The sequence below is a fragment of the Notothenia coriiceps genome, unplaced genomic scaffold, assembly GCF_000735185.1.
Source record: "Notothenia coriiceps isolate Sejong01 unplaced genomic scaffold, NC01 NC01_scaffold00023586, whole genome shotgun sequence".
Lineage (NCBI taxonomy): Eukaryota > Metazoa > Chordata > Actinopteri > Perciformes > Nototheniidae > Notothenia > Notothenia coriiceps.
This window is the reverse complement of record NW_011356287.1, coordinates 86,646-102,467: the sequence shown is the minus strand read 5'-3', so window position 1 is coordinate 102,467 and position 15,822 is coordinate 86,646. Positions and strand designations below refer to the sequence as shown.

The following is a 15,822-nucleotide window of genomic DNA, read 5'->3' as shown; positions in this document are numbered from 1 at the left end:
GCTCTCCCCCGTCACCGACTTCAGGGAAGCCTGCTGCCGCCAGTATGAGATGGGGTGAGACACTGAAGAATGCCCGCAGATTCAGATAAAAACCGCACACAAACAAACAACAATAATATTATCTGCCCTGCTCCTTTTAAATATATTCTCTGTGTGATTTATCATTTTAAATGCAAAGATAAATGTTATTTGCAGTGCGAGGATGCGAGCAGTCCTCTCCTTGTTTAGGAGTCAGTGTTTTTCCATTGGAGCGGGGGTTGTTTGCTCCGCCAGCGATAGCACGGACGTGTGTGTGTGTGGGGGGGGTGATAAAGATCAGATTCTCCTCTGGTGGGCTCGCATGTTGCTCAGATTGTGTAACAAACTTTTCCTTCATGGCCCGGCTCCATTAAATACCAGTGGGGTGAGCTTTAACCCTTCCTGTGCTGGGTTTCCTGCAGGGAGTGTACCAGAGGAGGCTTCTGCAACTTCATGCACCTGAAACCCATATCGCGGGAACTTCGACGGGAGTTGTACGGCCGCCGCAGGAAAGGGTAAAGACATTTTTACATTCATACTTGGGGGTCAGAAAAGGATTTGTGGATTAATTTGTCTTTCCTGCCACCAGGCCTGACCCTGGCTCGCGCCCCAGGGAACGTCGCTCCCGATCCAAGGACCGGCGGCGGGACCGCGAGAGGCCGAGAAGGTCGAGGGACCGAGAGCGCTCCGGACGATTCTGNACCCTCCATCAGGAGGGTAAGACACAAAAAGAAATTTCTCAAAGAGCAAGTTCCAACAGACTTTTTGTGGATGTGCTTTGAAACTGCACTCTGTGAACAGCTTGCTCTTTGAGAAATTTCTTTTTGTGTCTTACCCTCCTGATGGAGGGTGTCAATGACGGTCCTCTGGACAGCAGTCAGATCAGCAGTCTTCCCCATACTTGTGATTTAGTTTACTGAACCAAGCTGAGTGTTTTTCAAGGCTCAGGAAACCCTTGCAGGTGTTTCGAGTTAATTAGACGATTCAAGTGATTCGTTGAACACCCTACTAGTATACTTTTTCATGATATTCTAATATTTAGAGATAGGATATTTGAGTTTTCTTAAGCTGTATGCCATAATCAGCAATATTAAAATAATAAAAGGCTTGCAATATTTCAGTTGATTTGTAATGAATCCAGAATGTATGACATTTTTGTTTTTTTAATTGCATTACAGAAAATAAAGAACTTTATCACAATATTCTAATTTTCTGAGACAGTCCTGTATTTAAAAGGAGCAGGGCAGATAATATTATTGTTGTGTGTTTGTTTGTTTGTGTGCGGTTTTTATCTGAATCTGCGGGCATTCTTCAGTGTCTCACCCCATCTCATACTGGCGGCAGCAGGCTTCCCTGAAGTCGGTGACGGGGGAGAGCTCTGAGTGGACGGCCTGGGCGTTGAACCAACGATTGTTCAGGTCCATGACGGCTTTCTCTGCGTCCTCCTCTCGGCGAAACTACACACAGGGAGTACAAATACTTAGGATATCTGAGGGAACATGAGAAGTTGCTGCAGCGAATGTGAAACAAATGAACACAATGAAACTGTATTTACATAAAAAGCTAGTTTAATCTAACATGGCCTTCAGTGTTTCTCCTCCTTCCTGCCATTGCACTTCTTTTATCATCTGGTACGCATATTTGATGAAAATGAACTATAGGAAAAGGTTTTCTGCCTCAAGAAGGTTTCACGTTGGAGATGTTACTTCTCTACAGACTTTAGAAGGGATTGGGCTCATGTTTCCTGCTGGATGAAAGTAAGAAATCCATAAAGGTGGGAGAGCTTCAGTCTGCCATCAGATCAAATCATTTGAAATAAAGTTGTGTAACATATTCTGTTCTGCAAGGTGTCACTAAATTCAGCCGCATCCTTATGGGATTTTTAATTCAGTGTTTTTGCATTCGCTCCCTCTCTCGTGAACACATTAAGATCCGTTACCAACCTTAACGTAGACATTTCCGACGAGGTGGTCGCCCAAGTTGTCGCACACGTTCATCTCCTCCACCTCTCCGTACTTCTCCTCCATCTCTGCGAACACCTCCTGTATCGGAAATGAGAGGGAAAAAATAACAATTAACATGAAACGGGATATTGATAAGGTTTTATTAATACTCATGTGATACCGTTATGTATTATGATACAGTTTACATTTGGATTTATATGACCTTATCCACATATCCAGGGTTGATAAACAAGGTCACAATTAGGCAAATAAAACATTTGTAAATATGAACGACTCATATGTTGACGCCACGTCGCCGTGTGTGGAAAGACGGCGGCACAAAGGGTCACTCACCTCGAAGAACTCGTCGTAGTGCTCCTGCATTTCCACATCGGTGACAGCACCTGCAACATGTCAACAAGGGACGGTCAGGGCAACACCAGAGGGACAGACAGTGTTCACATGGGCCGTGTGGCTTTAAACAAACACGTCTAACTGACGCCTGAGAAGTCTTGCTATAACAGTGACACCCTGTACATAGATCCAGAAAAGTGTGTGTGTTAGTTGTTGCCAGAAGCTACTCTATTTCACAGAAGCAAGGAAACTAGAGCTGATCCCTCTTAGTCTTCTCCACAGTAGCGTTCACTTTGAAATGAGTTGATTTTGAATGATCGTTTTGAACATTGCTGTACGACATGGACTCCGGTAAACATGCAGTACAGCATGTGTCCTGTTACTCTATCTCCAGGAAAAGATGTGATGCGTTCACTGGAGGAACAGGTTCTACGCTGAGCCAGATGTATGTGGGGAGGTGTGACACAGTAAGTTAAGTGCAGTCAGTGCTGGAGGTTCCTGCGGGATGAAGGGAGAACTTACAGTGTAAGCCATCAGCAGACTGGGCAGAGTTTTGAAGGTTATGAAGGTAAATGTTCAAGGGGGAAATGGTCTGAAATACAAAACGTAAACTTCTGTGAAAGAAATCAACCAAAATAAAGAGCTGAGGAGGAAAAAACGTGATTAGAAATGTTTCTGTCAGTAAATGACGGTCTTAAGATGTCGTAATTTACGCTTTACTAACTACTTGATGGATAAAGCTTCATTCAAAACTGCAGAAATGTTTGAAGCCGAAGATAATTGTCTGTACTCCTTACGAGATGCTCTCTCCTTGTCCACTACTTTAAGGGCTTGTTTTCCTTCATTTAGTTTGTATTATTATAGGATATTGGCTGAAAATGGGCTTAAATGTTAGGCTCTTTTATTAAATTCCCATTTAGTGTTGGATTAGTTAAGCATCAACAAGCTGTGATTTCAAAAAGAGTTTTAGTTTCACTTTGGAGTTGGAAAACAAGGAAAACACATGACATACAGTTTATGTAATACGCCCGTCTCTTATCGTGTTTCTCAATTCTGAGGATGAGTAGACTTTATTGACCTCACTTTACTGCTCCGATGAAACCTTGCCAAACAATGTTGGCTGCTCATTCACAATAATGAACCATGTTTCCTGGCTGGTGAAGAAGTCTTTTCTCATCGTGTCCACAAGGCAGTCAGTGACAGGGCTTGGTTAGATGTGATTCAGCCACAGCTGAACACATCGCTGTCCCTTCTCATTAAACTCTGCCAAGTCCGATGTTGTGCAGGGTTGCTCCAGCAGGGGGCATATCAGGAGGTGTTGCAGTGTTCAGATTTGAGTTGTTTGTCTATGTCATTAGCTAAATTCATGGGAGTGAATGACCTAAAGCGCTATCCAAAAACTTGGGAATTGTATACGACCGCATTGTGTTCCAAGTTTAAATGTAAAAAAAAAACTCTTATTGATCTTTAAATGTTCCCAGGTTCGCGTTATATTTAAAAATCTATCCTTACAAAGAGATCATTTCCAATCTAGTCTCTTATCTGATTATAAGGGTGGTGATAAAGGACATTTTACCAGATCAACATATCTGTTGCCAAAGTGTCTCTTGGCCCAGTGATTGCAATGCTTTTACAGGCCCTATTGTGCTTTATTATTATTATTATTATTATTATTATGACCTTTCCTTACATTTACCTGAAGCACAATTTCAATACGGGGCTTCAAGGAAAAATACACACCTCAATTCTAATGCACTCCCCCCTTAAAGAGCCTGTGACACGAGTTTCCCCCATCATCCAAACCCATCAATTTGAGTAAATATTGTACAATGAAAACCGTTACTGAACTGATTTTGGATATTTGTACTTTGATAACCATTAATCTGCCCTTCAATGTTGACCATTTTCTGGATCTTCTCGGGGATTCTTCAAGTCCCGCCAAATTATGGGTGACGTCATTGCGGGACAAGCGCTCCAGCTGCACCGTTCAGGATCCCAGCATCAGTATGTAAACGCACGATGGCGCACACAGCAGCAAGCTNCATTTTTAATCACATTTAAATATTTGACCTGAGAACAGTGAGAAGCAATTTTTTTCTACATGGATTTTAGTTATACCATTGAATAATGACTGAATACATAAGCTTAAAGAGCCTGTGACACGATTTTCCCCCATCATCCAAACCCATCAATTTGAGTAAATATTGTCCCCTTGAAAACCGTTACTGAACTGATTTTGGATATTTGTACTTTGATAACCATTAATCTGCCCTTCAATGTTGACCATTTCCTGGATCTTCTCGGGGAGTTCTTCAAGTCCCGCCAAATTGATGGGTGACGTCATTGCGGGACAAGCGCTCCAGCTGCACCGTTCAGGATCCCAGCATCAGTATGTAAACGCACGATGGCGCACACAGCAGCAAGCTCAGACAGTTTAATTTTGAACGTGTCTGAGAGCTCATATGAAGCTGAAGGATCGGTTTGTGTCGTATCTGTTAGAAGTTTAGGAATTAGTTGCGTCAATATGTGGGCGATCATACGGTCATGTGCCAGTGGTGGACTGGGACTAAAAATCATCCCGGGACTCTCGACCGGCCCACTTCGGTACCGCTAGTAAGTTGTCAACGGGGGGAGTGGGGGATGTGCTAGTGACTTATCCGACCGGCCCCCTTCGGTACCGGCCCCAGTCCGCCACTGCACCCAGCCCAGCCCACGTAACTGTCAACGGGGGGAGCCTCGCTGCGAGGAAACGGTGGACCTAGTGTCCCGATCGGCTTCCCCCAAAACTTCAAAATGATTTGAAGGAATTTCCCCGCGATGTTCGAAATTATTGATATTTATCGGAATGGTATCGCACCTTCTTTTTGAAACTGGCGGTTCGAGATTACTAGTAGCCCAATATTTCATTGCACAACAGTTGTTGGGAGGCTGTCACAGGCTCTTTAACACACTTACCTGTGAGAGAGGTACTGCTTCAGCTCTAAGAGTCTGGGCTCAACATAGTTACAACACACACACTTGTTAGTATTTTCTCATTAACAGCACACTCTGTAATAGTGCTTGTGTTTTGGCAGGAAGGCTTAACTGCACAAGGTTGAAAAGCAGATAGTGGATGTATCAGAAGCGGGGGCTTTTATTGGTATTATTCACAGTGAAATATTTGTTTTTTGGATATTTGGGCAACAATGGGAGCTGACGCAGTGCCTCACATGTGGAGTTATACGTGAGCACCACTGTAAAGGTAACACAAAGGGAGGCTGCTGACAAATGTTCTACTTACAGCGAGAAGAGTCGGCCGTCTGTGTGCTGTTCTGAGGATTACGGTAGATGTTCTGGATCAAGATGGTCTGCAGGACAAGTATTTGGTCAGACAGCAATATTGACATATGAAGCCCCTATAATGGGAGAACAACTTTACGGGCATCCTCACCTGGCTGAAGGTTGGTTTGTTATGCAATCTCGAGCAGCGGTCACCATGTCTGCAAGCGCCAATTTTAAAATAGAAGGAGCAGTTGACCCTGGAAAAGAAGAAAAAGTCAACAACAAAAAAAATCATTTAGTACTCGTTGCCAATTATAATTATAGAACAAACTCGACTTATTTGTGGCCACTGAACAGTTCAACAATATTTCAGTAAATAGCGTATGTGTTGGGGACTATTTTCCGCCGCGGATGTAGTGAGCTACCGAGTATTTATGGTACAAGCGTAACGGTGTGATGTGTTTGTAACAACTTTTTGACCAGCATGGAGTTCAACAGAGATATTAAACTCCATCAGGTTTTAGATAAACATGCAACACTGGTTTCCTCATCAGATTCTCTGTTGGTTTTGGTCTTTTCATTTGTTTACAATGTGAACAATCACAAGACTTATCCTTTAAATATTCTATTAATTAAAGTAAAAGACCTATTACATTTCAACAAAATATTATTTGTGAGTAAGGCTAAGTGACATGAATATTTTATTATCTTAAACACCACATAAGGGATACTTTTTGCTAATGCTATTTTATTTCTGTTGAGATGTTTACATTTTGGAATGTTTATTTCTAGTCTTTTAATTTGTATTGGACAATGCCATGTCTGTTTATGCTGCTGCAAAGCAAACATTTCCCAAATTGGGATACATAAAGGACTTCTTATCTTATCTGATATATTTCTTTGCACCTCCACTAATGTGAATGAGTTAAATAATGCTTTCTTAAGTGTTGTTTAGAAATGTCAGACACTACCCCTTGAACGAAAGGCACCAATACTCACAACAATTGTCACATTATTGCTTTAAATGCATCGTAAACATATCATGATATTAACGTATGTAAATTGCAATAGGTTAATTGTTTTTGCTGCACTGCACCGGTGAAACGAATCAGAACAATCCGCCTAAGCAAAGAGAGCAGCTACTCTGCTAGCAAGTTCAATAATTAACTAAGCGACACATTACCTGGCTAATAAATAAAGCAAAAAAAAATGCTTCCATAATATTAAATCGTATACCAACAAACTCACTGACAAACTCACTAACAACACTTTGCAAAATGACACATTTTACACAAAATGTAATCGAACAGCTGCAGATTATCTGAGGCTCTTCCTGAGTTTCATTCAGGGTTAGCTTCCTGTTGCTAAAGTTAGCTTCACTAAGACATTTAGCAGCCCTGAGTTCAGAAACTGAGCCCTGCTGACGACGAAGAAGAACCACTGCAAAAATACTCTTGTAATAATCATAGTTTAGGGAATTCCTACAGTAAATATTGAATAAAACTTACTTGTCTTTCTCTGTGCCGAAAATGGATGCTAGATACTCCGCCATTTTCGGCTCGTCCAAGACGTAGTGACGTAATCTACGTCATTACGTAAAGGGAAGGCGTAGACGCAGCTACTCGAGAATCCTTGCTGACCCTGAACGCCACATGTCGCCGCTGTTGTACTAGAAAAAATATATTTAATTCCCAACAACGATGATTTTCTTTTCATCTGAAATAAATATGTTTGTTCCTTTACTCCAATCAATTCACTTAATTATTATATTTTTTACAATTATTCAGTCTTTGCTTACTTTACTTAATTATTTTATCTTTTCCCATGAGGTGCAGGTTAAAACAACAGCAGGTGAGCTCCTAAGTATCTAAGTTTAGCTATTGTTGTATTTGGATGTACTTTTACTGTATTTGAGTATGTTCTTTTTTTTCTTCAGTTTATAAAATATGACTGTGTTATGTGAAGCTTTTCAGGGTGTAAACCGAAAATAAAATTGTTTGGACATGAAGATATATGTTTAAATCATGTATAAGTGGTACAATTTTAATACTGGATATCTGTAAGTATGCATGAATAATTCTTCTTTAAAAAAAAAAGAATAAACATTTGGTTGAATAGAAAGGTATTATTTATCAAAGTGGGCTTTAAAACATGAATGAGGCGGACTCATTGACAGGTAAGCCGTCCAGGCCGATGTGTTAGCCTGATAGTAACCACAAACACACACACATCAACAGATTGGACACTAAAAAACAAGGCCACAGCGTCCCCACCTACCCAACACTGCACCGTGCATCCTTATGTCACCTCACCGCTGTGCACAAGGCCGCAGAAGTTTGCAGGAGAGGAAGATGAAAGGAAAGGAGAGGGGGGAGGAAGTCAGCTTGAAGAGGCTGAACCACAGACACTGCAAAGAAGTGATGAAGACTGTCAATGTGCACAGATCGAAATAAGGCTTGGATATGAAAAGAGAGGCTTTACAACCTGTAAAGCTAAAGCTGTACATCAGCACCTGAAAGTGTGGGGATCCCTAACCTGAGATGTTTTTTCTGCACTGGTAGTGAAACATTTAGAGAACTGAGACCACCCACAGATGTTCGCTCCCCTCCAGTGCACCCACCGCCTTGGGAAAGAACCAGAAAAGGTAGTGAGCTGCAGAGAGTAGAAAGAGGAAGCAGCATGTAGCTCCAACCTAAGCTTCAGCACTTCTCTGTTTTAAACTAATAATGAGGTGCTCCGAGGAACGTCTCCAGTTTAGATGAACTGCGACTGGAAGATGACGGGACGTTTTCCCATCATGAGGCCGAACCTCTGCTGCACCATCCTTCATGCGTGCATCTGGGCAGAGCTGCTTCTCACCTTAAACGCTGACGGTAAGTCTTTTTTTCTGCATATTGTGCCGTCTCAGTGTGTGTAACTTCTTACACACCGTACGTCTGTTATGTGTTAAATCTGGCTTTTGGAGTGAAAGTCAGCATTGGGACCACTATTTTAATACTGTGGAGGCCAGAAAAGGTCAGGAACTCTTAAAATGCAACTCCAGAAACAAGTTAGCCCATCTACTACCTTCTTTTAACATGTTACATAATACTTTTGTTACTTGTCTTTGAAACTAAGTCTTGAAGATAATTGTAACTTCTCTGCTTAAAAGGCTTCTTTCAGGTAATTTCCAAATCATGCAGTGTTTTCATGCCTGTGGGAGCTTAATGGAAACAATTAGTTAAAATGTATTTAAAAACATGGCACAAAAGCATATTTTCTAGTTTTACCCACATCTCGTTTCTAGTTTCGAAAGTGTCCCATTTGCCATACTGTATAAGAGTGGTGTCAAATGGCAGTGTGAAAGCTTATTTATTGATACGACCACAGTGTCATTTATTTATGTTAGTCGATGCTGTGGTTTGGTACTGTTTCCTTGTGGTTTGAGGCCAGAGTATTATTCAATAGTGACTTATGATGGTGGCAGTGAGCAACCAACAACTGACAATTGACTGTTATTATCGCAACGCACATAAAGTATAGCATACGTGTGACAGAAGGAGGATTAACTTAACAAAATACAACAAAAAAAACATTGAAACGTCACTTTTTATATTAAAAAATCTGAGTTTTCTACCTCTACGATTATGAATAATGTTGTATCTGGCGTCAAGTTTTCAGAAATGTTACACACTTCACTGATTTAGTAATTTAAGGATCATCTAGGTGAAATTCATACACAAGGGTATACATATCCCAGAGACGGTGTCATTTAGGTGGGATTCAAAATGTTAATTTAAATTTAAAAAATCTATAATCCGTTTTCTGTGTGTTTAATAATTTGCTCTCCAGACTAGACCAAGCGGACTGTTTGTTCTGTTGTTTTTGTAGTTTTTGCATATTGGATGTTCGTATTGCACTACTGTAATATGACACTGTCAACCACAACTGCCATGTCATTGCCGCATTTTGGGGTTATAAATGAAGAAACAAAGTTTAATAGAAAATAAACTGCTTCAACACTGCCCGAAAAGTCAATTGGACTTAAAAAGTCTTGAAAGCCATGATTTACCCAAACAAATCTAAAGTCTTAAACCTCTTTAACTCAGTCTTTAATTAAAAAATATGTTTATGAGTTTTGTTTGATTCCTAACATTTTCAACATCTACATCTGAAACATACAAAAGAGTATACATTAACAACAAGAACTTTTTAAACGCAAATTAATCCTTTCTGTGTTTTTTTGTTATTTTGCAGAGGAATGTCTCATTGAAACTAGAGTACTCTGAAATACATCTTATAAAGCTGTCGTGGGAGAACAACTTGAGATTAAATGTAGAGTTGCAATCTGTGAAGAAGCCCCACCAACGGTCGACTGGATTAAACGTGAGCAAACAGATGTCCCTGTCAACGTCAGCAGCAGTCGCATTCAAACGCAGTGGGAATTTATAAACAAATCGGAAGGGATATCAATTCTGACCTTTCACAAAATACGTCTGAATGACTCTGGTGTGTATCAGTGTCAAAGTGGAGGCAGTAGCAGTCATTACATCAACGTCTTCGTCAATGGTGAGTGGGAATTTTAAAACTTTTAAAACATGTACACAGAACTGACTTACATCTTTGCATTGTGTAGCTCTTATTTCTAAATGATGGAATAATAAATGAACAAATGTTATCTATAAAGTCTGTCATCATATCAGTAAGACTTAGGGTGCGCTCTGTATTGTGTTATAGTTGATGATGGACGTGGGCACACCACTGTTCCACAGAAAAATGAGAGTAAGTCAGAAACATGCTCTTCACATCTTGATTTGAACCTGAATACTGCTTTCTTGTCTGTATTGCTTAGGTTTAAATTCATAAACTCTTTCACATTGAGTGACATTTCCTCTCTTTCTTGCAGGTAGCACACATTCTGAACCCAAAGTGAATTCATGGATGTACATGTACTTGGCTGCTGGGATCGTGCCGTTCATCATCATAGTCATCATCATATCTGTAGTATCGATGCGTGGGTGTGAAGGTAGGAAGTGAATCAAAATCCAATCCAGGACACGTTGTGATTTAATAAACAATGACTAATCCTTCCAAAATGTCTCTTGCAGGGAAATCAAAGAAAGAAACGTCAAGAGAAAACCAGGTACGACACATTTCAAATGTAAGAGGCCATTGTGAAGGTCGAACTCAAGAGACAAGATCAAGGCTAGTCAAAAGCAATGTCAAACATTTGAAAATGCTTATTTGCAGTACATGGCAATCCCCATGGTGGAGCAACCCCTCCATCACGGCCACCTCCAGCCCTCGCCAAGAGGAAGCTCCTCCGCGCCGCCATGCCGGAGATCCCTACGGATAAAACCACCGCCCTTAGAACCCAATGAGCTTCCTTTACCAAGAGACAATGGCCCGGTTTACAGGGTGATAACCAGGGACAGGGAGAGACAAAGAAATACGGCGGAGGAAGAGGGGAGTTCGATTGTGTACGCTGCTCTGAACCATCAACTTCCTGCCAGGGCTGCTCGGCCTCCGAGGCCCACAGAGGAGCAATCAGATTACGCGGCTATCCGTGTTCAAGAATAAACTAAAAGTATTTTCACAGAATCCTTACTCTTCTTCTGACATGGATTTGCTCGGGGTCTTTGAATGTTTTGTGACGTTGCACATCCAACACTTGAATGTACACATGCCGTCGAGTTACATCACATCTGATAACAGTTTCATGAGTTTACAAACTCTACCATATGACTCATTTCATCACTATATGAATGACGATTGACCTCCTGTTATTTTTGTGTTGTACAATCTTTCTTTAGGAACTTGAGAATGTAATTATTATCCTATTTTGTGCAATCAAATGTGTATCTATAACTGTCTGATTTGAATTAAGAACATATGTTATCACTGCTGACAACAAGCTTCTGAGTGTGTGTGCTCATTACATTTCCTCTGGGGTACTGTGGTGTGTGTGTTGGGTAGGTGGGACGATCTAGGTGATTGAAAGCAGGAAGTCAATTAAACAAGGTCATTGACAGTTGCTGCTGTGATAGTACTCTTAAAGATGTGTACAGCAGCTTGTTGAAGCGTTTCCACCATGAGACCTCACTTCTGCCTGACCGTCCTTGTATCCTTACTAGTAGAGCCCCTCTTCACTCAGAATGGTAAGTTTTTGTTATTCAATCTACAGCTAAATACTCAAAAGGGCAGCGTTAAAAACCTATAGAAAAAGAAACAGCATAGAATGCGAATGAGGTTATAATTCGAGAAGGACGGGTAAAATACACGAGCGTCCATTTGAGTGGAGACCAATGAATGGCTGTCAAACTGTAATACAATATAAATTAGATCTGGATTGCTGTAATTTAAGTTCTATCCGTGCAGAATCATTATAGATTGTGTGAGTGGAGGTAGAGGTTGATGGAACATATTAGCCATTCTTCTAATACAAAGATATCAGGCACTAGAAATGACTTAAAATGTGTTTCGGCATTATATTCCTCCTCCTGAAAAAGGGCAGAGCAGCAATGTAATTATGTACTGTAATATCACTATCAAAGACATTCGCTTTGAATTTCGGGCGCATTGAATGGCACTTTCCAAAAAGAAAATGCCCCTCTTTTTGGGGATTTGCAGTCTCAATCCGAGCCATGGCTACAATCTCTGACAGTCAGTAATGTTAACTTAAACATATCTAACATGGAAGGTTAAAAGTAGCACACATCTCAAGGTAAAAAAAAAAGGTGCGATGACTACAAAAACATCACGTCTGAGCCGCTGACCTGATTTTACAGTTAGAGGTCTGCAGCTGCAGCGTGAGAAAAAAACAAATAGGTTATCTGTGATCTAATTATTTTGTTATTGCTAATTCAGTTCTAATGACTACATTAAGGGTAATTGTGTTCATAGCCTTTTAAAACACATGAACAGATAAAGACATCCACATATTGCATGCATCACCGACCCTGCAAACAACAAAACGCAGGGGAATGTATTTTATATTGCATTCTGGGGGTTTATTACAAAATGCAATAGATTATTAGAAAACGCAGGTCTATTTGGTACATAATGAAGTAAAAATGTATTTATTTTGTGTTAGATTATTAGAAAATGCCTTATGCTGATACATAATGTGTTGTTGCAGGCCTTTACTGTTTCCTATAATAATCATATTGAAGATATAAAGTCACCTTTGTTGTGGAAAGTAAACAATGTGAATGCTTTTCAGGTGACGTAATGGAGTCTGCAGAACCGGGTACGAAAACTTTATTTACTCTCTCCTATTCCAAAACAATCATTGTCTTTAACAACTATTCATTTTAAATTATTTTTTATCTTGCAGAGAAGCAAGAATTGAGATCTTGGTATTCCACAATCCGCATTTTTGGGGCAGTGGTGTTTTTAGCCATAATGCTAATTATTAGCTTCACGTCATGTTGGAGGTGTCATGGTAAGAATTATACAGTAAACAAATTTATATTTAAAAATGCCACAAAACATGATTTTTTTCTAATACATATATTTTTTATACAATATAATGATGCGGTTAACAGTAACTAATTTCTTATGATGTAATCTGATTGTGCAGGAGCATCCGAGGACACAACGCATCCGAGCCCTCAGAACTCCCATGATGCCTTTCATGCCACTCACATCTATGATAACGACCAGTAGTCCCAATGTGTGTGCATTTAAAACAATCAAATCTGTAACTTGTAATTGTGTTTTCATGGCCTTGACATTTTTATTTGTTTTACTGTTGACAATATATAATATCTTTCTTCATAGTGATGTGTTTACTGTCAAAAATAAAATATATATTGAATATAGATGTTGCCTTTATTTTGTGCTTTTGGTATTGTGTAAATCCAGCTGTAATAACACAGAAGGGACATTTGTGTCTGTCTGTCTGTCTGTCTGTCTGTCTGTCTGTCTGTCTGTCTGTCTGTGTGCGTGCGTGCGTACGTGCGTGCGTGCGTGCGGCTGTGCTTTTTGAAGTGGAAAGACTGTCGAATGGCAAAAAGGAAACAGAAGTAAAACCACACGGCATAAACATTTGTAAAAGTGAAAGAAAGTGAAAGGTTCTTTAGATTTAATATTAGCTTAAGCCAGTAACGTGTTAAAATAACATGAGTATCGAGCTCATTAGCAAAGTGGAATATTGATCCAAATATTCACAAAGTACACTTGAAGCATTTAAACTATTAATATATGTAGATTTTGCAGTTAAAGTTGTGCACAAGGGTGTAGAAGTTTGCAGGACAGGAAGATGGAAGGAAAGGAGAGGGGGGGGAGGAAGTCAGCTTGAAGAGTGTGAACCACAGACACTGCAAAGAAGTGATGAAGACTCGGTCAATGTGCACAGATCGACACAAGGCTCGGCTATGAAGACAGGGGTCTGAAGTTAAAGTAAAGGATTGTAAAGCTGTACTTCAGCAGCTGAAAGTGTTCCCATCATGAGAGCGAACATCTGCTGGATCATCCTGCATGTGTGCATCTGGGCAGGGCTGCTTCTCACCTTAAACGCTGACGGTAAGTCTTTTTTAGCATATTGACTTATCTCAATGTTTGTGTACCGTGTATAAAGGTACAACCTCTTCAATCTAAACTGAAAAAGTAGGTTAGTAGTAAGTAAATGTATACTGAACGAAAAGGTGGAAGCCAAAGCCTCAGCATTTTACACCTGGATCTTTTACATAAATTATTTGTATTGTAATTGTTATTAAATGTATACAGCTAAAACTTTAATATTGATATGTTTATTCAATATTCCCCAAAAGTCCAACAACATATATTCCTATACAACTACTACTTCTTTTTTTAAAACATTCAGCAAATGCATTCTATGTGTGTATTTTGTTATTTTGCAGATGGATGTCTCATTGAAACTAGAGTACACGTGAACACATCTTATGAAGCTGTCGTGGGAGAGCAATTTAAGATTGAATGTGGAGTTGCATTCTGTGAAGAAGCCCCACCAACGGTCGACTGGATTAAACGTGAGCAAACAGATGTCCCTGTCAACGTCAGAAGCAGCAGTCGCATTCAAACGCAGTGGGAATTTATAGACAAATTAGAAGGGATATCAATTCTGACCTTTCACAAAGTACGTCTAACTGACTCTGGTGTGTATCAGTGTCAAAGTGGAGGCAGTAGCAGTCATAACATCAACGTCTTCGTCAATGGTGAGTGGGAATTTTCAAACTTTTCAAACATTAACAAAGAACTGACTTAGATCTTTACATTGTGTAGCTCTTATTTCTAAATTATTGAATAATAAATGAACAAATGTTATCTATAAAGTCTTTCTTCACACCAGTAAGACTTAGGGTGCGCTCTGTATTGTGTTATAGTTGATGATGGACGTTGGCGGCGTACCACTGTTCCACAGAAAAATGAGAGTAAGTCAGAAACATGCTCTTCACATCTTAATTTGAACCTGAATACTGCTTTCTTGTCTGTATTGCTTATGCTTAAAATGTATACTGAACGAAAAGGTGGAAGCCGATGCCTCAGCATTTTACACCTGGATTCTTTACATGAATTATTTGTATTGTAATTGTGATTAAATGTATACAGCAACAACTTTAATATTTATACATATATGTTTATTAAATATCCCCCAAAAGTCCAAAAACACAAGTGTATATTTTTATAATTATTTCATGTATTCATATAAAACTAACCATTCAGCAAATGGATTCTTTGTGTGTTTTTTGTTATTTTGCAGAGGAATGTCTCATTGAAACTAAAGTACACGAGGATACATCTTATAAAGCTGTCGTTGGAGAATATCTTAAGATTGAATGTGGAGTTGCATTCTGTGAAAAAGCCCAACCAACGGTCGACTGGATTAAACGTGAGAAAACTGATGTCCCTTTCACCGTCAGCAGCCAGAGTCACATTGATACGCAGTGGGATTTTATAGACAAATTAGAAGGGATATCATTTCTGATCTTTCCCAAAGTACGTCTGACTGACTCTGGTGTGTATCAGTGTCAAAGTGGAGAAAGTAACAGTCATTACATCAACGTCTTCGTCAATGGTGAGTGGGAATTTTATTTTGTCCTTTAACACATCTACACAAAAGTGACTCAAGAAATTGGTTTTCACACTGCACACATCGATGAATTAATCACATGCTTAAAACAATAGTATTTATCTGTATTTGTATAATAAATGAACAAATGTTATCTATAAAGTCTTTCTTCACATCAGCAAGACTTAGGGTGCGCTCTGTATTGTGTTATAGTTGATGATGGACGTTGGCGGC

General features: G+C 39.8%; 2 protein-coding genes and 2 long non-coding RNA genes across 4 annotated transcripts in view; 3 read left to right on the top strand and 1 right to left on the bottom strand.

The window, feature by feature from the left end:
• LOC104954633 (uncharacterized) lies at positions 1-718 on the top strand. Its single transcript, XR_799356.1, has 3 exons — positions 1-54; positions 441-533; positions 608-718. It is a non-coding gene; the product is annotated as an uncharacterized lncRNA (long non-coding RNA).
• LOC104954654 (splicing factor U2AF 26 kDa subunit-like) overlaps positions 1-7,197 on the bottom strand; it is a 12,799-nt gene extending 5,602 nt beyond the window's left edge. The window contains exons 1-6 of the mRNA XM_010781823.1: positions 7,085-7,197; positions 5,746-5,833; positions 5,596-5,662; positions 2,316-2,365; positions 1,962-2,060; positions 1,342-1,475 (exon numbers count right to left, since the gene is read on the bottom strand). Coding sequence (XP_010780125.1) covers positions 1,342-1,475; positions 1,962-2,060; positions 2,316-2,365; positions 5,596-5,662; positions 5,746-5,833; positions 7,085-7,128 — 482 coding nt within the window. The 5' untranslated portion in view covers positions 7,129-7,197. The remainder of the gene's footprint in view (positions 1-1,341; positions 1,476-1,961; positions 2,061-2,315; positions 2,366-5,595; positions 5,663-5,745; positions 5,834-7,084) is intronic.
• Positions 7,198-8,045: 848 nt separating this feature from the next.
• The window catches only part of LOC104954652 (B- and T-lymphocyte attenuator-like), an 8,073-nt gene continuing 296 nt past the window's right edge, over positions 8,046-15,822 (top strand). Inside the window, exons 1-5 of the mRNA XM_010781822.1 lie at positions 8,046-8,449; positions 14,420-14,734; positions 14,903-14,950; positions 15,280-15,408; positions 15,517-15,594. Of these exons, the coding sequence (XP_010780124.1) occupies positions 8,335-8,449; positions 14,420-14,734; positions 14,903-14,950; positions 15,280-15,408; positions 15,517-15,594 (685 nt within the window). The 5' untranslated portion in view covers positions 8,046-8,334. The remainder of the gene's footprint in view (positions 8,450-14,419; positions 14,735-14,902; positions 14,951-15,279; positions 15,409-15,516; positions 15,595-15,822) is intronic.
• Positions 12,530-13,303, top strand: LOC104954631 (uncharacterized). The gene is made up of 3 exons (XR_799355.1): positions 12,530-12,804; positions 12,892-12,999; positions 13,138-13,303. It is a non-coding gene; the product is annotated as an uncharacterized lncRNA (long non-coding RNA).